The sequence below is a fragment of the Anopheles gambiae genome, chromosome 3 (assembly GCF_943734735.2).
Source record: "Anopheles gambiae chromosome 3, idAnoGambNW_F1_1, whole genome shotgun sequence".
In the NCBI taxonomy this organism is placed as follows: domain Eukaryota; kingdom Metazoa; phylum Arthropoda; class Insecta; order Diptera; family Culicidae; genus Anopheles; species Anopheles gambiae.
The window spans coordinates 50770689-50797421 of record NC_064602.1 but is presented as its reverse complement, the minus strand read 5'-3'; the positions used below and the strand labels follow the sequence as shown (position 1 = coordinate 50797421).

Here is a 26733-nt window from a genome sequence, read left to right as displayed (position 1 = left end):
GGATAATAACTATTCATTTAACAAAAGTAAGTTTCAAACAGAGACAGAGAGAGGGATAGAGAGATAGAAAGAAGGAGACAGAACGGAAGAGATAATCTGTAAATTGACACACATGGAATAACATAAAGAGAAAACATCAATGGTTATGTTCTTTTATACAAAGTTGTATGATATTTCTCTAAATGTTTTAATATAACACGTTGCATGGCAAAATATCGAGATAAGCTAATACGACGATGAAGCAAATCAAGATAGCTTGATTGTAATACTTCTACTAAATTCGCGCTCTTTTTGTTCCATTCTATACAAAAACACACACAAACACTGACGGCATAAACCTGAATTACATAACTATAATTATTATTAATCATCATGACGAGTTGTTCTAACAAAACTCTTGTACCATGACGGTGTGAAAATAAACCTAATAGTTAACTGTTTTTGTATAACTGTGAGGAATAACAAAAGCAACAACAATGTATGTTAAAGGATTTCGCTCCATTAAGTACTTACTGGCCAATTGGAGCGAACTAAAAAAGAAAAGAAAGATGTGCCGTGTCACAGAGAACCAAAAATGTATGCCCTAGTTGATTGCATTCAAATTAGAGCTTTATTACGCTCTTGCTTATAATGTTGCCATTATTTTTTAATAGCAATTTGCAACAATATACCAATACACATATTTGATGAAAAATTTATCAGATTTTACGGTAATTTCACATAATATTAAAATGTGAATTTTTATGTTTTAAAAGTGCGTGTTTTTTTGTTTAGGAACTTCACTTAAATAATTGTAGTTTTTAACACACACAATATCATCACTCAGTGCCGCATTAACAGCATTGCAATAAAGTCATAGTTATTTCCCACTTTATTGTAATTAAAATCACCGCTGCGAAAAAAACGGTATTGCATAATAATGCAACGGTTCTATTGAATATTTCGGTGATGGAAAAACAAACAAATATTTTGCGTTGAGCGATGAAAGCATGAAAGAATATCATTTGTTCAAAGTTTGTGACTGATAAAAAGTACCAAAAAAAATCCTCACACAATATAGCATTTGACAAAAAGAAATAAAAGTAATAAAAATCCTAAGATCAATAACTAGGAAACCATAGGACAATATTCGTGCAGATATGTCACGTCTGATCATACCCGAAGGCTGATCTTGTCATATACTACGATTGCAAAAGACATAAAATCAATCATACTATACACTTTGTCCTTTGTATTTAAAGCATGATTGGTATCTGAGATCCGGACACCCATATTTTCAGTAACTCAAGTGTGTAAATACACACACAGATATATATGTAAATATATACATAAAGATATATGTGCGTGTGTGTATGTATGTGTTTTTGATCTTTTCTAGATCTCTTTTGGTTGAAATGAACTTAAATAGAACGGCTGTTGACTGCGTCCTACAGTGTAACAAAGCGATAGTGGTTAAATGTGTGGTGGACTACAAGGTCCTACAACCGAAGGACTGCCTCCCACTACGCCAGCTGAAGTTGCACCGTTCCACCGAGGATGACATAATCTCCCCGATTCGGATAGAACCGATATGCGTTTGTCAAACATATCCTTCCCACTTCCATTGGAACAGGGTGTACCCGTAGAGGATACCACTGGCGACGATAATACAGTGCCCCCTCCTACCGATGCCGCGCTTGCTGACGGATGTAGAGATGAAGCCGACGTTTGTGATAATATCACACTATGATGATGATTTTGAAGCTGTTGCTGCTGCTGTAACAACAGTGAGGGATCTGTATTGAGCTGCTTCTGTGATTTGGCACGTTGTAATGTCGAGCAGGACGCCATCGTCGGTCCATCATCGGAAGTGCTCAAATACAATAATGCACCAGCTGCACCACCGACGCCACCCATTCCAGTACTTCCAGCGCCATTGCTACCTACCGCCGCCGCCGAAGCAATGAGGCAGCCATTATCGTCCATATTTGCTCCACTGAGCAAAAGTGCTGCGGACCCGACACTTCCACCAACTCCACCAGCACTGCAACCACCGGTTCCGCCACCTCCACTGCTACTGACGCCGCTTCCACTTGCAGTTGTTGGTGGTGACGGCATGTTGTTGATGCTCTTATCCCACGTGTTTTTAATCATATGATGCGAACTGTCAAAGTTTGAAAGTGTATTGCTACTATTCCGCTTCTGGCCTGAGGACTGGAGATGGTTGTGAAATCCATTATGGTATTGTTGTTGTTGTTGCTGTTGCGAAGATGAATGGAGCAGAGCACCGGAAGACGTGGACGACGACGACGACGACGACTGTTGATGGTGAAGCTGTTGCTGTTGCTGATGTTGCTGCTGCTGTTGCAGGTGATGATGATGGTGATGTGAGGATGCGGAAAGATTGTGGGAAGCATTTTGTTCATTCTGTTTTCTCGCTTCCGCATCATCCTTTTCTTGTTCCCGTTGGCGCTTGCGCTTGAGACAGATAACGATCGTAGTCGCAATGAACGCCAACAGTGGTGTTGAAATGGAGAACATCGCTATTAAAACGATTTGACCACTGCTCAACCCATCCGCGGTGCGACTGCTGGAGTCAACTCCTTCTCCTCCACTGTGCCGTTGTTGCTGTTGCGGATGATGGTGGTGATGATGAAATTCACTCCCTTCTATGTCCGCATCACGTTGGATGACGGTAGCGGATTCTTCCTCGCAGGAGTGTCCACGATAGCCACCAGCACAAACACATTGGTAGCTGTTCACCCTGTTGATACACGTGCCACCGTTCCGACACGGGGCAGAGTGGCATTCGTCCACGTCCGCGCTGCAATCCTTACCGGTGAAGCCTGCGCGGCACTGGCAGCGGTAATCGTTTTCAAGATTCGTACAAATGCCACCATTCGCGCAGGGTTTTGTGAGGCAGAGATCCACCTTTTCCTCGCAGTGTGTTCCTATGAATCCGGGCACACACTGGCATTTAAAGTGATTGTCTGCATCGACACACGTGCCCCCATTCAAGCACAGGTTGCCGACGCAATCGTCTACATTTTCCTCGCAGCGATCACCAACAAATCCATCCGGACAGAGGCACATTAGCATTCCAATCCCTCCGTCATTATTATTGTTGCTATTTCCCGATCCGAAAAGCGCCGATAACGAGGATGATGACGATGATTGCGAAGAAGCCATGATGGATGATGATGCGGAGGATGATGAAGATGATCCTGCCACGTGACAGGTACCACCATTGGCACAGTAGTTGGAATAGCATTCGCCAGATTTGATCTCGCACGCTGTCCCGCTATATCCGGGTGGGCAGTCACAGCGGAAGTTAGCTGATGTCGATGACGATGAAGATGAGGAAGGCGTCACATCAACGCACGTTCCTTGATGACAAGGTTTTTCCGCGCATGTTATAGCCTCCCGTTCGCAGTGCCGCCCCATCCAGCCCTTCGCACAATGGCACTGATATTTGCGGCCGTCAGCGTCCATCGATGTTTCGCCATCCACTGTTGAGGTGCAGGTGGCTCCATGCAAACAAGGGTGATCGGAGCAGCTCGTGATGCTCAGCTCACACTCGGTACCCTTATATCCCGGACGGCACTGGCACGTGTATAAACCTTGTCCCGTATTGAAGCAGGTGCCCCCGTTCAGGCATGGCTTGTGGTTGGTACAGTAGTTTAGATCCTGATTGCAAAACAGCCCTCCCCAGCCTTCTTTGCAAATGCACTCCCAGGGTTTTTTGCATGTACCGTGCAGGCAGCCAGGATACGGTTCACATTCGTCGCACAGCGGACCTTTCCATCCCGATTGGCAACTAAGAAGCGTAGCAAACAAACGAAATATAAGAGAGAAAGCAAGATAAATATTAAAAAAAAAACTTCTCATTGCTCATTAAAAATGCCAGCAGTAGCGAACAAACGAAAGAGGAGGACGGGAGTGCGCAGATGAAGGGTGCATTAATTGCACACAGAGCTTGCATGCATTCGACGCCCCGTGACTGAGAAATGGGAGGAGTATCGGGAAGAGGAGAAGGTGGAAAATGGCAAAGAGTACGAGGAGGAGGAGGGTATTTGCAGGTGAAGGTGACATAAGGCAAAGGTAAAGAAATATATGCTTTGTGAGCGTGTCGTGATATGGTGCAAGTTGCAATACTTACATGCATTCGTTCGGCTTGTTGCAGTGTCCGTGAAGGCATCCCGGAGTGCATTGGGCTGTATGGATGAAATAAAAAAAATAAATAAATAACCGATAAATCTTTTTGTTCTATTTCTCGATCATTTTTTGCGAATTTCTTTAAGAGAAACACAACAACATACGATTAAAATACATCCATGCCATTCTATTCAATACAATTTGTGCATAAAAGTTTTATCATGTCTCATTAAAAACGATGGCATATGCTTCATCCTTTTGATTTGATCTTGCTGTTTCTAAAAATTGTGACTTTCTGTTTAACCCCCCAAAAATCTTCGATCAGATTCTCATTTATAGAATCGCCATTTTATGAAATTGTACGAGTATATTACATTCTCTCTAAGCAATATTATGTGATACCCCTCGTGCAAGAAGGAGAAAGGGAAACCCATTTTCTTAGCGCAATACCCGCAGCGATGTCTTAAACCGGTGGTTTATACTTTAAACGCGCGTGCCCCTTCACTAAAGCACTTACCAACGGTACAGTATTCTCCCAGCCAGCCGGACAGACAAACACGTTCACCGATCGGTGAGCAGGTGTAATGGCCAAATTGATCGTCCCGCTTGCGGCACAAATTGGCACAGCCTGCACCGTAGTAGTTCGGATCGCACGTCACCCGGAACGCATACCGTATCATCGTGTGCGATGAGTTGTAACTGTCTTCCATCCAGTCGGCCGAAACTTCCAGTATACGTTGAATTGAGAGACGGGAAATGAGGGTGCCTGTTACGCAGAGAAAAGAAATGCATAATTATTAGTTTATAAAGAGTAGCATCATATCAAAACAGCCCGCTTTTTGTGGAAGTTGTTTTTCTCTCAATTATTTTTTGTTGTTGTTGTTGTGAACTTTTACATCAAATAACGACATCAACCTTAACCTGAAGCGGATACATGCGTGTGTTATGGAAGAAACCATCAATACTCCCGAAATGAAGCTTCGAATGAATGGAAATTAACCAATTAAAAATTGGTTCCACGCTACATTAAATAAGTCTAACGAAAGCTAATGTAAGTATTTACCTGGAGATCGAGTAGTTGTTTCATTTGTATCATGCCACGCTTCTATGATAAGTGTAAAGTATCCCTGAAAGAAGTAAGAAAGAAAAATTATGGATTAAGTTCAGTGATACATTTTTGTAGAAACCTTAGAGACAACAACACCACTAAGTAACATTCGTTCCCTTGTTTAACCCCCTGATTGGCCATGTGGTTGCTGTACCTCCGTGAACGCTGTAGAACGGTCCCCCGTTTCTGTATCGACGAGACATGCTACACAATTAACAAAACCCCTTACGAAACATTTGACAAACTGGCTTAAAAATCCACCGCCACCAGGTCACATACCGCGCGTCCTACTAGCCGGCCACTTCCACTGAAGGTCGTTTGGAACTTGCTTCGTTGTAGCTTTTTGCGAACAAGTCACAATACACTTGCTAACTAGTACACCAACCGACCGTACTTCTTCTCCCACGTTCTATGGAATGTTTGGTAGCCGGCACATGCTAACGAATGACGGAGGTTTGGCAAATTCCATGTGCCGTATTTTGCAAATGCACTATACTCCGCGTCGCACCTTCGTGCGAGAGGAAGCAGCAAACTTATGGTATGCGTATAGTGGGTTACACTTGCGACCCCGTAACCCGTTGGTATGTTCCATAGTAGACCTGTTTTGCAGAATAAGACTAGCTTTACAGGAGCTGCCATGTTTCGCCCCAAATAATGGTTTGACACTGCATTTGCAACAAGCTTATTGGAAAAAAAAACTACATCAACCTATGAAATTATCACAAAACTGTGAAACCAAATACAACGAAAATAGTGAATATATTTATACGAACAAGAAAACTTCTGCTTATTCCATACAAGCTGAACAGAAAAACTAAACGCTACGTTCATCGGGGTTTATATAAATCAAACATTAATTTTAACACATTTAGTGAAAACCCTGCTCTTTGTGACAGTACCGGAATATAATGGCAGTTAACGGGAACATCATTGTTGTTTGATTTTGCACATTCCTTATAACACACAAAATGAAAACTGAATGCATCGAGATTAGTGTTGTGCTTCATGGATCATTTGTAGAGATTCATTCTAACGAATCTTCGGCGATGAGTGATTCAATTCTCGAATCGAATCTCCAAACGTTCATGAATCAATGAAACGTTATGATATTTTTGAGATGAATGATTTTTAAGATATTAATTTTCGGGACGGGGTCCCGTGGTACAATCGTCAATTCGGCACGACTTAACAACATGCCTGTCGTGGGATCTAAATTTGCATGGACACCCCCCCCCCCCCCCCCCCTTTCATTGACTGATGTGTGATCCGATTGCGTAGAACTTTATTATAAGTCTCGAATGCCTTATAGGCCTCCATGGCCGCATAAGTCGTTACACAAAGAAGAAGAAGAGGGTTAAGGTATATGAATCTTTGACATTAATGAACCTTACGAGATTCATCAATCTCTGAGAAGTATACATCTTTTCATCCGAGATTCCGATTCATTTCATTTCGATAATTTATTCAGATTCACGAATCTGAATCAGATACACTCAGATACATACTGATTAAGGATCGCACGCTAATTAGAACGATCCTAATAGATACAATATTGTATTTTTAATCATACAATACTATTCTAAGAAGTTCCAACAACATTTTATACAAAAATAATACAACAAATATATTAAAATTGCTCATGAGAGCATCGACTATACAATGCTAGGTATATCATATCTTAATATAAGAAATGAAAAATGTAGTAAAGTATTTTAAATTCTCATAAGCACACTTTACGTATTTGAGTGAATAACGTGATTATACATTACGCAACGTTTTTCGTTTGAACAAACTCAAAGCAATTACAAACATTTTATAAAATATTATCGTCACTTTTTGATTTAAAATATTAATAATCAAAATTGTTGTGTGAATTTTTGCAACAGTACAACTCATTGAATTCGAACGAGGTGTGAAATGCATCTATGACAACTATAATTGCCAACGAAGAGCATAGAATGAAATCATTTTATGTATTAAGCTATAAATTAAGATATGCAATAAAGCTTGTCGCGGTGATAAGCTTCACTAAAATATTGATATGAAGTAAGCACGATAATTATGTATCGATTCTTTCTTCATGTTTATGAATAACATGTTCATTATAAATCCCAGGTGTTCTTTTACATTTTGATTGCGTTCAATCTTCCCCATGATGTTCGCTCCTTTAAACATGACCCGTACACATTTTCAAAATGTATGCCAGTGCCCACGATAGGTATATCCAAAATGGGTGGATGCGTTCGTTGATGTGGCGCGTGACATCTGGCTCTGGTAAGGATAGTTAAAGAGCGTAGGTAAATTACATACAAAAAAAGGTCCGTTCCCTAACTAAATATACACTAACACTGTCAATCTGTAGCCAGCAGCGCCAACAGAGGAAACGAAAAAGATAGTGCCGAAGGAATCATGCGGAGCGGTAACATTTCCAAGGTGACGGAGAATGGAAGATGATACTATGTTGGGTGGATGGGAAGCTCAAAGAAGTGCAGAGTGTGGAATTGGCCGAAAAATGGGGACGAAAAATAATATCAAACAACGCAAAACCTCGATCCTCTCTCTCTCTCTCTCTCTCTCTCTCTCTCTCTCTCTCTCTCTCTCTCTCTCTCTCTCTCTCTCTCTCTCTCTCTCTCTCTCTCTCTCTCTCTCGCTCTCTCTCTCTCGCGTCCTCTGTATATGTTTTGTACGTCGCACACATACAACATAACTGTGTATGTATATACGAGTGTAAAAATAAACTTTTCCATCTGGCTCCATCCAACACGACCCCGACCGACTACGGAACGCCGACGGCTGCCAGCGGTTGGTTCGAGCTCAATTAGATTATGCTGGTTGGCTGCCTTTGGCTGCGTCTTCCTGCGTGTGCCGCGCACACCGGTCTGCCTGGATGGATGGTTACTTTGATGAACGACTCAACGCTGTTTTAGTTCTTCTTTTGCTCGGATGGCTTACTTTGATGGGTGGCTGATTTTTGCAATTCGTTGGTTCTATCTCATCTTTTGTTTCTCTCCAACAATAACAAAAAATCGCTGCTGCTCACCTGTGCTAGACAGGAAAAGAGATTGGATTTTTTATTGTTACTGTTGCTGTTTTCAATTACCATTCTGGTCCACTGGAAATCTTCCATCTTCTCCCACTCGCCCTCTCCAACCAGACCATCGGCTTTCCTCCTCCGTGCTGCCAGCAACCCTTTATCCGTTTGGACTGGAATCCAATGCCGACGGTGGCGACAGATGGACCGCAAGCAGCCTGTCGTCATCGTTGTCACTCCATCGAATATATGTCGCCACACAGTGCCGACGTTGCAGTTGTCTACTTGTTGTTGGTGATTTGTTTTGGTTGTTTTTTTTTTGCAGTCTTGTCTACCTTTTTTACAATGCTCGCTTGGTACTGCTCGCTTTTCAGACGCTGCTGTAATTGTAGCCCATTCGTGTGCTGCCGTTTGCACCTTGCACCTGATCGACTTGGCTGTGGCAGCACGCAAGTCCGGACGAGATTGTAACAGTCGTACATCCATTTCTTGGCTTTTCATTTCACAGCGAAGAATTCATTATGTTCAGAACTCGTGCTTGTCTCTCTCTGATTTCATTTTCCATAGTACATCGCTATATTTCAGTAACTAAACACGGACCGTTCCCTACATCAAATAACACTTCCGACATACGAAAGCAAAATGTTCCGTTCTTCTTACAGTAACAACAATTAGTAACTTAACAAAAATTAAAGTGTTTGCCTTTTTTAATTTTTTTTATTCCACAAGAATGGCCTGGTCCATATTTCATTTATTTTTGCAATGAATAACAAAATCATCGCCTGTTTTTTTCTGTTTTTAACCTTCTGCATTTGAATGCAATCATTCTTTATTCAAAATGGGAACGTAAAACAAAGGTTCAAAAAACACACAGCGTCAAATATACAATTACTATTTTCTGAAAACATGTGTTTTATTGCTCCAAACTAATAAAACATCACGGAGTTCTTTTTCACAAAATCCACCGCTGTTCTGAAAAATTGTCCTCTGCACTTGAAACATTTCACCGAGTGCATGAAGCATTCCATTACTATATACTAAATAAATCCTGTTTTATCTGATTTCTTGTTGGCGTTACGACAAACGCAGACATGCCGCCTATACAGACTATCGAGACATACAAGGGTTACTAGTCCAATAAACAACATTCCACTTGTTTATAACAATTATCTTTTTTTAATAGACAACGCTGTCCACCACTAGATCACACGTCAGATGGTGTAAGCTTATCTGTCCAATTCCAATAATAACACAATTGTCATCTTCGATTGCACAACTGTCAGATTCGGGACGCTTTGTTTTGTTTGAAAAAAAAAAACAAAACGGATTCAAACACATTCGTTTTATTCAAGCAAAATGCAGTATAAACCATACTGGAATGTAGAACATAATATTAATTTTATTAATACTGCAACAAACATAAGAAAGTGATAAAAACATAATAGAATATTTAATAAATAAATATATATATACTGCGACTATAGACTATCGTTCAACACCTTTATTTTCCCCCTTTCATATCACCAGAATTTGTATAGATTATGAATCAATAAAATAAACAGATTCTGCAGACGAATACTAAATACATACTAAAGATACGATTATACTGGTTTCCTTCACAACGGCCAAGCCGTATTGCTAATGTAAAACAAAGATGCCTTTTGCAACACTATTTCATAAGTAGAACAAACTTTTTCGATCTGCGGGTAACATTTTTAACAAAATTGTTTTGGCGAGCGACATAAAAATTTTAATATTCAACAAATGATTTATACATATATACTGAAAACCATAAATGGTTATAAAAGTGGTTAAACGCTTGCTTTTAATAGTTAAGACACTGATGTTTTCTATGTTCTACATTTAAGATATATTCTACTAGAGTCACTTAAACGTCAGGCATCCATAGTTGCTAACTAATTCGAAAATATCCGTTTTGGTATATCCCTGGTTATAAACAAGCGTGTTGGGAATGAGAGTGAGTTGAACTATATGTTTGAAATTGTTTAATATAATTTGGATAAGGTTTAAAAAAAAGAGGTCAAAACAAATAGTAGGCATAGATAATGAGTTGGTTGAAACGAATGAGGAAAACAATCTAGTAGACACAGGTAAAGGTACAAAGGAAAAATATCGATGAAAGTTAGATCAGTCTAGTAATGGATTTACGAGACGAAAGATGCTTATGTTGAATCTAGAAAAATCATCTTCTTTTCGATCAATAGAGAAATATAAAAAATAATGAAAACCACGACAAAGCAGACAGTTGTTTATTGGACTGGTAAACCCAGTATTTAGTACCACGCAGCTGGTCCTTGCTATGGGGGGACGGATCATATGAATTTTGAACCCACGACGGGCATGTTGTTAAATCGTGCGAATCGACGAATGTACCACGGGACCGTCTGTTTTACTTGGCTAAAAGATGAATTTCACCGAATCAAGCAAGCATCGAAGGATAATACAATATAAATAATGCGAAGATTATGCATACTAATCATTAAATACTTAATACTTTAATACTTTAATACTTAAATACTTAATACTTTAGCAAATCAAGGAAACAAACATTCCGATCACATTCTTCTTTGTACCGCAAACGGCATTCTAGGTCTTAAAGGAGAATGTCGCATAAGTGCTCGAACATCACACAGGGAGGTGACTTTCGAGAAACCCCGTCGTTGTCATATCTGATCACACGCTTTTTCGTGCAAACATATTTAAAGAGCCAAATATGCACATATTATACATTATTTTCTCTTACGAAAAAACATATAAAACTATTCATAATTTTATCCCAAATATTTCAAATCTGTACTTTAAATAAATTATTGTGATTAGTGATAAAAATAAACTTTTGGCAAATCGCGGGTAGTGTTACACTCAGCAAAATTGAATTTGCTGCAATAAGTTTGCATTAAAATATGTACTAGAATTATACACCGAATTGTAATCTTCAAAATAAGTGTTTAATAAATTTTTGTTTTCATTTTAAAGAATACCTAGAAGGGTACATATATACGTCGCCACAGAGGACATCGTACGACGAGCAGCTGCAACAGGCGCGATGCCACCGTAATTTCAACACTACTTTCCCTTCCTTGCAACCCAAGGTACAAACGAACGTTTTATGGGGTGCGCCAATGAAGAACCTGGATGCTATCAATACCAGTATAGACTACAATACCAACATTGTGCGTCCGGCTTGAGTGAAATCAACTCATCGTATGTCGTGTGCTCAGGGCACACGATCACATTAACGTTGCCAAGGAAACCAACTTTTTGATAGAGGCAGCAAATATATCGGTATTGGTGCAAAAAGTCACACATACCTGGAGGATCAAACAAGTTTATAATGATGAAGAAATAACAATCCTAGGACTGCACTAGTACGAATATTTAAATTGTCAGAATTCAATAGTTTAACGCTTTTTAATTAAACTCTCGATAGTTGCGTGACAAAATTCCACATTCTATGTGTTTTATTATCAACAGGACATTTTCAAGCGCACTCGTAATTTGTTTATCAAAAAGCGTCAGCTTATTTTTCTGGCGGTCTTTATTCTTTCCAGTATGGTATGGATATTCGTGTTATATGCATAACAAAATGTTTTCCAACCATGAACAAAGTAAAAAATCACTTTTATATGATTAATCGATGATGTTTAAACTAAATATCCAGTACTCCAACACATACGTTCACTAGTGTACAAAGTATGCATTTTTTTATGAATCTGGCATCGTTCGCCAGAAGGTGCCATACGACACGCCACCACCATACCATACGAGATTGTCTCGGGTCTTGGGAGTTTCAGAGCAATTTACACGGACATATAAAAATTCTAGCAGTGTGTATAGATACATAACCATGTGTCGCGCTCTTTTCCTACAAAATTTATGCAAATTGCTTAATATTGCTGTGTGTTTTCCTGTTTATTATTTTTTATTTTACATAATTTCAACAAACTACGGTAGTAAGTAATGGTATGTGATAGAAACCTATTCTAAAAAAGTACAGATTCGAAATCTGAACTGTGCACGCTTTTCCATGTCACATGTCAGAGTGGTGCTTATCTATATGAAAAAAAAGTTTGCCACCTCTGCTTTAAACCAACGTAAATGTCGACGAACATTTGGCAGTAGCCGTAGGCACACCGCACACGGTATAACATACCACGAACGACGCTTCGAAAACCTGAATAGCAGATGTTCCCAACAAAGTGAAGAACACAAGACGTACCCTGGCCCTTGCGTCCTGCTTGGCGACTGCCTGGGAGCAAACGAACCAGACAACTAGTCCGCCGCCAACCGCTACGTTATGCGTGTCTCTCGCTGTGTATTTTCTCCCTATTACAAGGCTTGTGCTTTTTGGGATTTTTTCATTTTTATTTTGTTTTTTTTTATGTCGCTTGTTATTCCCAGCAGTTTTTTTGTGTATTTGTGTTGCCACATGGCGCATTTTAAGATCGACCTTTCCCGCTTCGCGCATTGTGTACTCTCTCATTCTGCAGACATGATACACCATTTTGCTGCTTACACTTCTCGTGCAGCAGTTGGGCAGAACGACTGCTGCGCATCGTTGTGTTGGGTGTTTTATGCATTTCCATACACTACACAACACACCGGCATGTCCCAAATGAGTCTCGCAACTGTCTTAGCAACCAACACTGCACTTGATTTACCTTTAAATACAATTTCCCAGACACGGGTACACCGTCACACAAACCTTTGAGAGGAAACAGGTTGACTACTAAGTTGGGGTGCGTATTGAATTGTGTAACGACAAAAGTTGCTTAGCCAAAGAAAACATTGCATTGCATCGAGCATTTCCAAGGTATGCAACGTAGAACTTCAAATGCGTGAGTAGCGTTGCTCAAATGAAACAAATGAATTGTCATTTCTTCAGCTATATTTCAGCCAATGAGGGAAATTTAGATTCTATCTAGTTTTCATGAGATTTTGAGACTTGCCACCTGATTGTCATTGTCGTGATCCTCGATATATTTTCAGCAACTCAATCCCTACAATCACTTCATACAAGGCTACGCATCAAACTACCAGCAGGTATTGAGCCTACACAGCAAATTTTCTGATTCGGCTTCAGTAAAGGTTCAGTAATAGAAAATTTTACTGGTTTTCAGCATGAATGCCATGTTTTTACTGACTTTCAGCAAAATAATTTACTGAATGCATTTCAGAAATACACATTTTACTATATCAAATCAATAAAATAAGTGTCAAATTAATCGTTTCACTGGATATTAGTAAAACAACACTGGATATTAGTAAACATTACTGAAAATGCAGCAATTCATTCTGTCAAATCGATCTGTCAGTCAGAACATCAAAACAAAACAATGCGGTACCTACCCACTTGCTTGTGATGTGCAAAATGTTGATTTGGTAGGCGCTTACAGAAACCCTGGTGAATTTTCAGGTGAGATTCGGCTTAGGGGATTAATGTACAATTAACAATTGGCAGCCGTGTTGTTGGTGTGTAAAATGTTAACTACAATCCACTGTACAAAAACTGTATCAAACAACACAAAATAATTATTTTTTATTTCACATGTCCCACTATTCAATTCCGGCAATATATGAAAAAACAACAACGAAACCAATAACATCATGTCCTGATGGGCCTGATGGAAACAGATTGAACATGCTACGAAAATAATATACTCAGCTAGGAAACAGTCGAAACACATCCTACCGGGTGTCGATCTCAATTTTCGGGAGGAAGCAGCTGGTATGAGTCTTCTTTATGAAAAATGACAAAAAAGACAGATTCACCACTTCTTTCTCCCTTCTTCTGGGTATACAGTGGCGGCATCTCAAAGTAGGACACGTCATATTTTCACTCATCTTCTGAATTAGAAGCTTTCTGGACAGTTCTTTAAACCACATATCAGAATACTTTCTTCACACAAAGATGAGAATACACTTTAGTTATGCTTATGCAAAAAATCAGATCGGTGCCTTATTAGAAATTATTGTAAAAGCATGCATACAAGTAAACAACGTAAATTGTATGAGGAGCACTGAAAGTCTTTATTCTGTAATAAAATTGACAGGTTGCTTGCCAATATTGGCTAATATGGTACTGAAAATAAATAATGATAGTTATTACTTATAAATATTAGTACTTCCAGTGGCAGCAATTATTAAATGTGTTTGTTCCATGTTTTTTTAGATATCGGCAAGATTTTTTACATCAGCATAGCGAAGTAGTATTCTCATGTGTGAAGACGTTCATATACGCGACCTAAATAACTGTCCACATAGCCTCAAAGTTGGTATATATCTGATGTAATGCATATGAATAATTAGATGTCCGAGAAGAGTGAAAGCCACAATCACATCTCACGTTTACAATTAATGCATTGCATTGGTTCGGTAAAAAATTTCAATAATATTTGTTAATATAATGTTACTAAACTAATCCCCATAATTGCACTGCAACACTAAATGCAAAAAAAAAAACATCATAAAACATAACAACACTTGTAAATAAGCCCAAAAACCACTTACCGGCCAACCGAACTCAAACGGAAATCGTATCGGATTTGTGAAGCCTTCCTTTGCGCCCGAGATCGCTGTAAAGTTCAGTGTCGTTCCTTCCAGTACAGGCGTTATGACGTCACCGAAAGTGCAGGGCGAGGTTGTATCGATCGTGGCCTGGTAGTGCTTCAAGCAAGCCCGAAACCTGGTTTTACAGGTACCGATGCAGCGGCCCTGCGCATCCGCCTTTTCGGAGCAGCATTTTTCATTGTGGTCGATGCTTTTTTCGTTTTGAAAGTAGCGTAGCTCCAGCTCAAACAGCCCCGATCCGGCAACCTATGGAAAAACATAGAGAGAGAGAGAGATAAATAATGGAAAATGGGAAACAAAGAAAAGGGCTAGGATATAATTAAAGACCAAATTTCAGATGCAATATATTCACGCAAAAGCATCACCACAAAGTGAACAGCGAGTGAATCATGTATGCAGATAGGAACATAAAATTGAAGCATACAATAAAAGGAGCATATGTGTAAAAGGTCGTAATACTCGTTAGTAATTGTGAAGCAATCCGAACCTCGGCAGCAACAGCAAGCACCGTCATCACATGAAGAGGCAAGCAAATGCCACATTTGACTTCTCTCCTGCACATTGGAACTCGTTGTAATGACATACACACACGTTTCACTTCAAAGACATGCGAAAAAAAGTTCTCTTGATTTAATCATTCAAGCTGATACATAACGACCATCAAAAGGACAATACCATCGTACATCGTACAACTACTACTTTCACATACACCTACTCAGTGAAAAGAAATATAAACAATGTTTCTAATCTTGTTTAAGCCACCTGATATTAGTAAATAGCATTTAAACAGAATATGTTCACAACATACGTTTATACATGTTCATATTTTATATAAAATAGAAAAGCAGGAATGGAAAAGTTTAAAAAAGAGCTTCGAGTTGATAGCCTAGCTAAAACAAAAACTATCCAGCAAAACAGGAAATCAAAAGATGCCACGGCAAATTACCGTCATGAGAAAACCATAAACACTTTAAGCTGCACTGGTAATGATAAGGATCGAACTAAACCTCACCGTCGTCCGCTTTTAGGTGGATCCCAATTACTGTCAGATAATAAAACTACCAAATTAAATCCAAAACGACCGCGAATGAGAATGTTCCATATTAAACCGGACTAAAGGTAAATTCCAAGGTACGGGCATAAGCTCTACAAACAGCTACAGCAAAGCAAAGTGAGCACAACGATAAACGGAGAACATGGTTTATTTTTTATGTTGTGATATTTGCAAGTTTATGTGCACAAGTAAACGAAAGGGTTTCTTCGAGGTTTGGGAGCATTTTATTGTAGAAGAATAGAATCGAATAATTACGAAAATAAGAATGCACCAATAGAATAATAAAGGGATTTTGTATCATTTAATTACACACAAATTGCATCTTCATTACAAAATAGTAACTATTTGATGTAAACGCTGTAATATAATAACTAAAAGTAATTTAGAATTTCAATTTTTCCATTGCACAATAAATCAGGTAATATCCTCCACAGGAATCTGCATTTCCAGGGTTGCATAGTAACAATCAAACACTCAATTATTTCTTAACTTAATTAATATTTGCACTAATTGAACATATTTGTTTTTGTCTGGTATGTAAATTACAAAGAAACTATAAATATTATATAAGATTTATTTTTATTTTTTTATAAAAAAATAGCCGATCAATTTCTTTACAAAGTTATCCAGCAATTGAGTGTGATTAATAATCACATCGTTTCAGAAATTATTCCATTAAAAAAATCCAGTTTAACATTATTTTTTAATACCTCTCTACCTGTACAAACAAAAAAGCCCGAATTCTTCCTTTCGCGTGCTCATGGTCTTCTGTTCTTAAAGGACACGAACAGGGTAGACCGGAAGTGGCAGATTTCCTGTTTTCTGTGCGACCGTTTCGAAAGTGTGTGTGTTCCTGTATCTTATTTCCCGGCAAGCACAGAGACTACCTGCAGAACACTGGGTGTGTGTGTTTGTGTCTGTCCCTAAAATACGCATGCATCTGGCATAAAACTAAATCACCATCACCAGCAGAAACAGCAACAGCTTTTCACCACCATCCGGTGCAAAACAAGCAACCGGAAGTACACAAAAAAGGAGCTGAACCAAAAAAACTATCTACGAAACGGCAAACAACAGCTGGTGTGCGCTAGTGTTGGTTTGAACTGATGTGCGCTTCAAGTGGTTGAATTATACATATATGTATACATATACATATACATATGTATATACTTGTTTATATATATATAAAATAGTTTCTTATTTTTTTGCATCCTCAAACTTGTAAGTAATGGCAAATTTATTTTGATAATTTTAATTAAGTAGGTATTTCAGCCAAACCCAAAGTAATAAAAACAATGACAATGGTAATAACCGTGTCTAATTGATGCTGTAGCTTTATACGCAGTCAATTACACAAATAAATTGTTCCACTCCAACTACACATTCTAACTTAATAGCTAATATGGTCATTGTATGAATGTATAAATGCTCTCCGGATGTAAGCATTATCTTACAATTACAGAAATCTTTCAATCAAACGATAAAGAATGAATAATGTTTCATCATCAAGCGCTTGGTGATCCTGATTTTCAATCTTCCGAATACACACAGAGACAATATTCCACTCAACCAAGAGCGCACTCCCGCAGTGACGACGTTAGAAGGTAAAGAAGATAGTTTCGATAAATAAACACGACACCATAAGAGAATGGTGAAGGAGCAAGGGAAGAATATAGGAAAATCTGTGTTCCGAAGGTGGGAATGCACGGTTTTAGTAAGGTAAGATTCCAGGTTAGACCTTAGCTTCTCCTGGCGGGTGACGTGAGCGAGGAGCAATCCTCAGTAGCACATTAAAAAACAAACGTCCGAACAGCCAAATGAATAAGGAATGAAATCTGGCAAATGAATGATTACGCGAACCGGTAAGAAAAGTTTGCTTCTTCAGTAGCCAAAGGCCCATCTCCGCTTCTCACACCAGAAACTGGAGTGGTGAAAGGGGTCGAGCAACGAAGGTTATTTCTTTACCTTTTTTATGCCTTAATCTTTTCTCACTACAAGTGTAAACACACAACAAAGGAAGAAAACAAAGCAAGTAATAATATCAACCACATCAATAGCGAGACCAGGGGGAATGAGAAACAAAAATAAAAAATTAACACTAACAGTTGATTTTCCTTGATCCACATCGTTCGCCCACCCAGCATAAATGATCATATGCTCTTCTGCGCCCTTCTCCTCATTTATCTGTTCACTCTGCCGTCGATCTCTCTTCGCCCGATCGCTGTCTGATGAGTTTACTGATCAAATTTACCGGTTCAGCACAAGTCGGTTAACAAACCTCTTCATTTCAATAGGCGCATTAATGGCAATTCCATCAATAGTCCAAAACCATCACTCCAGCATTCTCTCACTTCTATTCTTCCACCACCTCTGGGTAAACGAAACTCTAGCGAGGGAGGGCTGGAAAAGGGAGACGACAAAAAGCGAGCGACTCCCCACATCTTCCCACGCACATGCATGCCCTGCCTGCCGCTCCTATTCGATAGTAGGCTGTGGCTCCGCTGGATGGCAAGGCCCTAAAAGCAACGTGAATTGTTACATCTACTTAAGGGCGAAGCAGCAGCGGAGGTTTTCCGCCGTTCATTGGTATTTTCATTTTATTTTAAATGCGATTCTGTACGCTTGTTTCACGGTGTTTTTTTCCCCTTCCGCTTGCTATTTTGTCGGATGGATTTGGCAGAAGCAACAGACGAATTTTCACAACTTGCTCCCAACTTTCCCCACGTTTAGTTTGCTATTCGAACTGCACGCCGCTAAGAGCCAAATTATTTGTATCACAAACAGTATGCAAGCAACGTACACAAAATCACTTCCTCGCCATTTCTCTGTTTCTCTCACAAATACACATGTGCGCAAACACATTCTTCGCCCCCTCTCTCACCCTTTTCCTACAGAAACTATAGATACCATCTTCTTTAATACAATCAATTTTGTCGATCGCAATCAACCATCGGCTCTTGGGGAGCATACCTTCTGTTACACCTTCCCTTTTGGATTGACCACACTTAACACCATCCTTTTCTCTTCTGGTGTTTCCTCTTCGCTTGAGTATAATCGAGACTCAACACCAAAACACTGCCGACTAATACATACTGGACGCCCCGAGCAGTAGTTCTTGCACAGTCACCCACAAGACACACCTTCTTCTCTCGCCTTTCAGAGCATCCTCCCGAAGCAGCAACACAATCAACCAAAGTGTTGTACATGGCTCCTACCATTAACAACCACTCAATGAAGGAAAGCCTGAGATCTTAGGACGCGCGCTGGTTATACGTTTTTTTTTTCTTCCTTTTGATGTGACGATCAATGCTTGATCAATTTCGTTCTATTAATCTGTACTTGAATAACTACCTATTCTCTGCGAATTCTACACGCTACCCGGTGCTTGTTTACCTCTGTCTATTAATTCTTCAGGGTTCAAAAGGTGTTTTGTTGAAATTTAACGTTTTTTTTAGTTTTTTTTTGTTACCACATTGCGTATTTGCTGCCGGAAAACATATCAAACCAGTTGTTTTTCTTTTTCTGCGAACATTGAATATTAAAAACGCGTATTGAACGATGGTTAAGTTGTTTTAAATCCAAAATTTCGAGAAGCAGTCAATAAATAAAACTAACTTTTAGGAAAATTCACACTGGAACCCTGCAAAATAAACTGTCAAAGGCTGCTTACAATACACGTTTTTGACACTTTGACACTATCATCAAGTTGCTAGCTTGATGCTTTATTATATGACCTCAGAGATTAGAACTAACTACAATAAGTAGTAGCATTCAATTAATAGCACTGTTTCAATAAGAATCGTCATCGTGATGCAGCCATAAAGTACGTAAACGGATACGTTTGAAATGATGATTCATTCCTAAGCGAACGAGGGGCTATGGAATTCACAATCTGGTGCCGCCAGTGAAGGGAAGAACCGGTCCCACTTGGGGGTCGTCTAGCGAATATTTATGTGTGTGTGTTTGTGTTCGAGCTCGACGAAAGCTCTCGAGATGAATTTACATGCTCATCATAATCCTTTGCATCGTTCGCAACAGCCCGAAGAAACTGCAAACCTATTTTGCCAGGTTGGTAGTGCATTGCAGCAACACACACACCCGGCGCATACTATCTTCTTCCTTTTTACCTCACACATGCAACTCTCTACCGACCGATTTTACTGGCTTTTTTGTCCAATCTTTCACCATCGTTTTGTCTAGCGAGTCTCTGTATTGCTTCTTCCACATGCAACAATGTATTTTTGTTTTGTTAGGAAAATTGCAGCAAAAAGAAGGGTAATACGCCCAACCAAATGAGTAGATGGCAATAGATATTAGAAATTCCTTAGGCACCAACACTAGCAACGCTCTCTCTTTCTCTCATTACTTGGGGCACATCGAGCGTGCGCGTATATGGGTGTATATAAAAGCATTTATAGCTTTGATATTACATAGCATTTGTTTTAATGTCGTCATAAGCTTCTTGTTTCGCTCATTCGCACGCCACCTGCCACCCATCGCCAGCAACCAGGCTTCCTCCCCCACCGATGCCCCATCTCCTCCTCGTCCTCCTCGTCCTCCTACCCTCCTCCTCCTCCTCCTCCTACTTCGTTCCATTCATCTGGGTCCAACAAAAATTCAACATTCGTTTGCGTTTTACCCGATCGCTCATTCGTTCGTCTTCTTTTGCCTTGTTGCGTTTTATCCGCTCCTTCGTTGCAGGCGACCTGGAGAGCTGATGCTATTTTTATTATTGCCCTCGCCTGGTGCTGCTGCTGCTGCTGTTATTGCTATTCTCGACAGCTTTTGCCGGTTTATTCGTTCATTCGCTCGCTCATCCGTTCGTTCAAACCGTGGGAAACAATTCATCCATTTCATGCGCCTCTCTCCTCCGCCACCTCTCTCCTGTGCACACAGCTACAGCTACACGATCTGACCACCGCGCGCTGCCGCCGCTGCTGCTAGTTCTGTTGCCCTTCCACATACATCGGTCCTTATAGCTACACTTCCTTCACTCACGCGTACCGCTCACACCAACACACAAAGCAACTCGATCTCGCTGGCTCTCCTTCACCTGGCACATGCTGCTGCTGCTGCTGCTGTTTCGTCTGTTGCCTCTACCTGTGCGGACGAAAACACGCGCGCTGCTGCTTTACCCACCACCACGCAAGAACTTCTAGCGTCTTGCGCGTTATCCGGCCCTCTCCATTCCACTTCGCGCACTCATTCTACCGATTTTTGCCAGCCGCACCACGACCCAATCGCCAGCCTGCCTGGCCGCCCGCCCCGCACAGCCTGTGCTTCTTTCTCTGGGCAAGATCGCGTGCGATCACGTGTGCATCACACTGCTGTAGTCTTGGTCTTTTGCCTTCTCCTGCGAGAAGAAGCATTTGTTCTTCCGTCAGTTCATCCAAACCTGTATTTGTGCACCACGCGGTCGCTAAAGATCGGTCCTTATGATTCTCTTTTAATTTTCGTTTGCTTTTGTTTTTCTTTTCCTTTCAATTCTTTTCACCGTTTAGCATCAATTCCTTGGTTCACATATTTTTTTTTGCTCGCGAGTTCCAACGATTCTGATCAGCGACAGATTACTTCTCCTCTCAAGTCACCTCAATCCATGCAAACTAACACACACACATAGGTTGTATCGAGGTAGGAGCGAATGTTACAAAACGTAAATCTTTCTTTTGACTGTCAAATACATCATTGCCATCTTCCAATGAGTGCACCGTCATGCCGTTCGAAAAAAAAACCAGAAAGTATAGTGATACCTACCATCGTCAATTCAATGTTTGTTTTACACCATATATTTGACTATGCATATGCTTTAATTACGGTTCACATGCATATTTACGATAGTCCCTATTTTCATTATTGTGCATGATATATGCCTAATGACCCACACTTTTACACGTAGATGCATGCAGAATCGGTACGATGATACACTCCAGGTGCATTGCACTGCTGCAGTAACATCAGTAACAGCGACGAAAAACTGACGCGCCAAACAACAATAACAAGAAAGAGAACCTTCCAAAAGATCTTACTATGAGAAAGAAACGAAAACAGAATCAAGAAAAAATAAAATACCCAATTCTTTTGCCGCTTTTGCTACTCAACATTTTCCCATCCATTGAAAGATCACCGAGTTGTGCTCAATGCAAAAAAAGGAAGCAAGAGAGATTTTTTTAAAAGCTTGTAAAGAAGCTGCTGTTGAGCAGCAACAATAAAAAGAAGTTTCCAAGCAAACAATTCACGATTACGCGGCCGAAGCGTTCGATGATTTGACACTATAACCAAACGAATTTTCTAAGTAATAGCCCCTTCTCTGTGATTGCAAGATCGAGAACATCTCGACAGCTTTTCTGAATTCTTTCTACCATGCTCCATGTATCACATTCCCAGCGCAGTCTTCCATCACAGGCAGGAAAATACAACGAAATTAGTAAGAAATTTTCGGAACATTTCGTTCTAAAGTATTTATGTCCCAAAGTTGTACATGACCGTTTCTAGTGACATTAACCTCCCATCAACCAACAATATTAACAATCGTTGTTTAAAGTGGATCCACTCAGGTAAATCACGTCTTCCGTAGTCCAAAATTGCTTTCCATTAGTGACACAATCGTTGACAATTATCTTCTTTCTTGTTGAAATTCTTTTGTAGAGCTGCGTTTCCAAATGCCTTAAACCGGAACATAATAATAAAATTATCAATATTACAAATTGATACAATATACATAATATTATATAACCATAAACAAATGTTGCATGTCATGTGAAGCAATACAGCATCTGTGCATATTAACATCTGTAAAAAATATTCATTATCATATAATTCTTCTTCTAACCGTATGTTTAAGAACTACTACTTCGATCACGTTTTTTTCAGTTTTCTGAAAATTTAGAATAAAAAAAACCTTTTGCTCACCATGAACAGTGTGCGAACGAACAGAGCAGAAACAAAAAATTAAATAATCTTACCCTGCTCTATCCAAAAATCCGGATAAGGACGAACCTTTCTTTGAGCAGGTAGACAGAATGAAGCTCGATAGATTTTTTCAAGAGAATTATTTGCAAAAGAAGGTTTACAAGCCTTCATCCTTACAAATAATTTTAAAATGTGCCTTTCCGATAATGTACTCTTGCTTGAGTTTTAAAAAAAAGTCTGTTAAATACTTTATACAATATTTTACAATACAAATACATTATACAACAGCAAAAAAGTTGTTATATGCTTTGTAACCAATAAAACCAGTTTAAAATTAATGTTCCGGTCAATACATTATTTAACAACCGCAACTATTTTTTTTAATTGTTGAAAGAAGAAAATTTAATTTCTACTAAGTTTGCCAAAAATGGTTATTCACGGAGAACTTTAAAAATTATACATGATCAACCTAACAACATTAACGTTGAACATATACAACCATTGTTGCAAACATTCCCCCTATCCGAGAACATCTTGCTTTGCTGCCCATATGCAGCATGTTAATTAAAACTAAGCATATGTTTTCGCCCATGTAAACATAAAAGCCATGGGCAAAACAGTGCAGGAATAGTTTCTTTTGGTTATTTTTTTCTAAACCCCGTTTCAAATACCTTTGTTTATTTGATAAAAAGTTATTAGCTCAATCAAACTCCGTGGGTGAGGACGAAAGATAACTAATAATCTATTTCCCCGTTTTTTTTAAATTCATCATTAAACTATCCTTTTTGGAAAATGTTAAAACTCATTCCACAAAAAATTAACATTTTAACCACCACATTCTTGCCACTAGGTCGTTTGGTAAAATTAAGCTTATATAAAACGTTTAATATTGTGTGCATTGTATGATTTTTCCTATTTTAAGAGAATCGCGTTTCTCCTAACTGGTGGAAACAACGCCAGCAGAGACGTTTACCATCCACCATGCCAGATATTTAACGCAGAAATCCTGCTGGCAAGCGGCGTGTCTGTTAGTGTATGTGTGTTAATGCATATACGGTATCCGTCGCCGTACCCACACAGCTGTAAGCCGGCTCGCTAGCTTCGCCATGACACGCACACATTGGCGGGTAGACAGCATTTGTTACTTATACCATCCGACCCATAGCCAGGTGGCATCGTTTTAACTCTCTCGCGAGGTGAATGCTGACATACTAAAGTACACCTTTCGTGCGAGCAATGGGTAGAAAGAAACCGAGGGAAAGGAAAAAAACGCAAAGAAAAGGAAACATAAAAAAACCCGTATAAATACATTTGTGAATGATGATGCAAAGGGTTGGAGTTGGAGGACTAACGAAATAAGACGAAAAAAATTGCACCATTCGCATTGGATGGAAGCATTCGAGAAGGCGAATAATACAACCAAACGCAAAAAAGAAGAGACATATCAAAAGAGAAATGGCAAAGACGCTTTCCTCACTATGTGAAAATTAAAGGTAGATCGTTTTGGGCGAATTTTAGAGTGCGCCGTTCATCCAACGCTGTTGATGGATGCACATAGCGTGAATTGAATCGTGCATTTCCTTCGCAGCGATGGGATAGAGCTTTTTTTTAGCTCTGGAATATGTTTTCCAAATGAGAGAAAGAAAAAAATGAAGCTTTTTTCCTTGTTTGCCCTTTTCCTTTATTTTGCCATTATTTTCTTTACCTTTCCTGAAATGCAATCAGCCAATCATTCAATCCTTGTTATTTAAATTTGATTTTTACTTTACTTCACTCTCCAATAGTTCCGCTTCGATCAACGAACCCAGGCAGAATCATAGAAGGCGAAAAGCAATGTAAACGCTATAGACAGTCGTGATAGTATATTGGAGGTTATGGGCCAAATGTTTATTAACTAACACCTCACAACTTACCTTGAGCAGCAGAAATTGTGATGATACATAAATGCAGGCTAAGATGTAAATCCAATTCATTGTATGTGTCTTTAACGTTAAGCCACGGCGTGAGCGCGCGCTTTGACGGAAATGTGGGGAAAGGGAATTAAATTCCAATACGCGGTCAAAACTTCACAAACACAGAACACCGGGCCCACGGCAGCAAGATACAAATGGATAGAAGGAGAGAGAGAGAGAGGCGACGGAAAGTAAAAATGAAAATACAAGCAAATGCAGAAAAATGCGAGCTATGGTTCGCCTTTCCGTTTTCCGCCTCACTTGTACCCGTTTGCCAGCCCTTCTTGCCTCCTTCGCACGAGCTCTGATCGACCGTTGCCAGGGACTGGAGGATCGATTGCCGTTGCCCTGCGTGCACGATTGCACACTGTGGGTCACCCTCGACACTCTCCCTTCTCCCTTCCACTTAAACAACGCTCACTTCACTCGCTTACGCACACTCACTTTGCAGCTCTCTACTGCTGCTGTTGCTGCTGTTGCTGGTGCTTCTCCATACTGCACACATTAACAGGCAAACCAAGTAGGAAAAAAAAAGATGAACACGTTTTAGCTATAGCACTTTTTCTCTCTTTTTTTTGCTTTAGCACCACATGGCCGCTTTCTGGTGGCACTTGGATTTCTTCCCGAGGCGCTTTTGCCTACTTTACGTTTTCGCTTTAACAACAAAATACAATGCCGCGCGCGCACTTTAGTAAATTTCACCCGAAATTTTCACACGAACATCTTCACTGTATCGTGGCGTAGGAGGGTAAAAGGGATCGCACCCGCAAACTCCAACACTAACGTTGATAAGCGTAAACGGTACGCGTCTTCGGAAAGCAGTTATCCAGTTTACCGCTAGGCCAGGTTAAAAGGACCACTCTACAAACGCTACCCCGAAATTGGCCACAAGCGGTGTAGTAAAATGTGAAACTGGTTGTCTCACCCTTCTTTCAACGGTTGACTCTAACGATGACGGTTATTATGATGCACACGCATATGCACTTTCAAATTGCTCCCAGTTGAGTACGAGCCACGCTATTTTCATTAGCCCAGCCTTAGCTTCTTCGTTTCACCACTCCCGGCAGCGGCAGCACTGCAACCTTCTCTAATAATGATGGCCGCTAAGCTCATCCAAATATACCGTTTTTTACCGAGCGCGTTACGTTAACTTCTTGAAAGTGGTTGTTTTCTGCACCTTTTCAACACTGTATTTCATAAGCGATGATATCCAAGCGTAAAATATCTCAAATACGCATACTTTTTAGTTACACAAGCTTCACGGCACATTGCAACAGTTTGGCGTTTTGGCTGTAAAACGCAGGCACGGCACTGCACTGTGGTAGTCTGGAAAAATTTACTTCCACTTTTTTAACTTCATCAACCAGTACCCTTGTGTTCGGAAACAGCACCGCACAACAATGTTCAAACTACAGTTGGCCGGTCGCGCGGCTAGGAAGAACGGAGTCCTCAAGTTGGCAAAGCTAACGAGTCACTTGCAGCGCTCTCTGTCTGAATATCATTTCGTCCAGCAGCTGCACACGCCGTACGGATGGATCTCGATTCGTGCGCGATCGCTCGTAGCTGTACAGGTGAAGTAATTTAAACGCCATGAGCGCAGCATCTACGAACCGGCAGTGCAGCCGTCATTTCGCTCACTCTTTCGCAGAAAGCGGCACAAGGGCAAACAGGAAAAGAACAACACACTCGGTGCTGTGTTGATGGCCAAGAAAACTACAAATCAAGCACAATGAAGTTTTACTACACTTAATGTACTGAGAGGTTGATGGTATAGTGAAAATAATATGCTAGAATTATTATTCTATATATTTTATCACAACTTTATTCATAATTATTTGGTGACTGCGATTTAAAATTTTCATTTTTTAAGAAAATATGTCCAACAAGTGTGATATATTGGATCATAGTTTGAAGCAAAAAGCGAGAAGCCAACGTCGCTTGGAACGAGACAGAT

General features: G+C 39.9%; 1 protein-coding gene across 1 annotated transcript; it reads right to left on the bottom strand.

Moving 5' to 3' along the window:
• Window positions 1-146: 146 nt before the first annotated feature.
• LOC1279687 (neurogenic locus protein delta) lies at window positions 147-26418 on the bottom strand. The gene is made up of 6 exons (XM_061656016.1): window positions 24741-26418; window positions 14805-15110; window positions 5198-5261; window positions 4652-4900; window positions 4139-4193; window positions 147-3796 (listed from the first exon to the last, which is right to left on the bottom strand). Exons 1-6 carry the CDS (start codon window positions 24798-24800, stop codon window positions 1453-1455), a joined length of 3078 nt encoding a protein of 1025 aa, XP_061512000.1. The 5' UTR covers window positions 24801-26418; the 3' UTR covers window positions 147-1452.
• Between the last annotated feature and the right edge of the window lie 315 nt (window positions 26419-26733).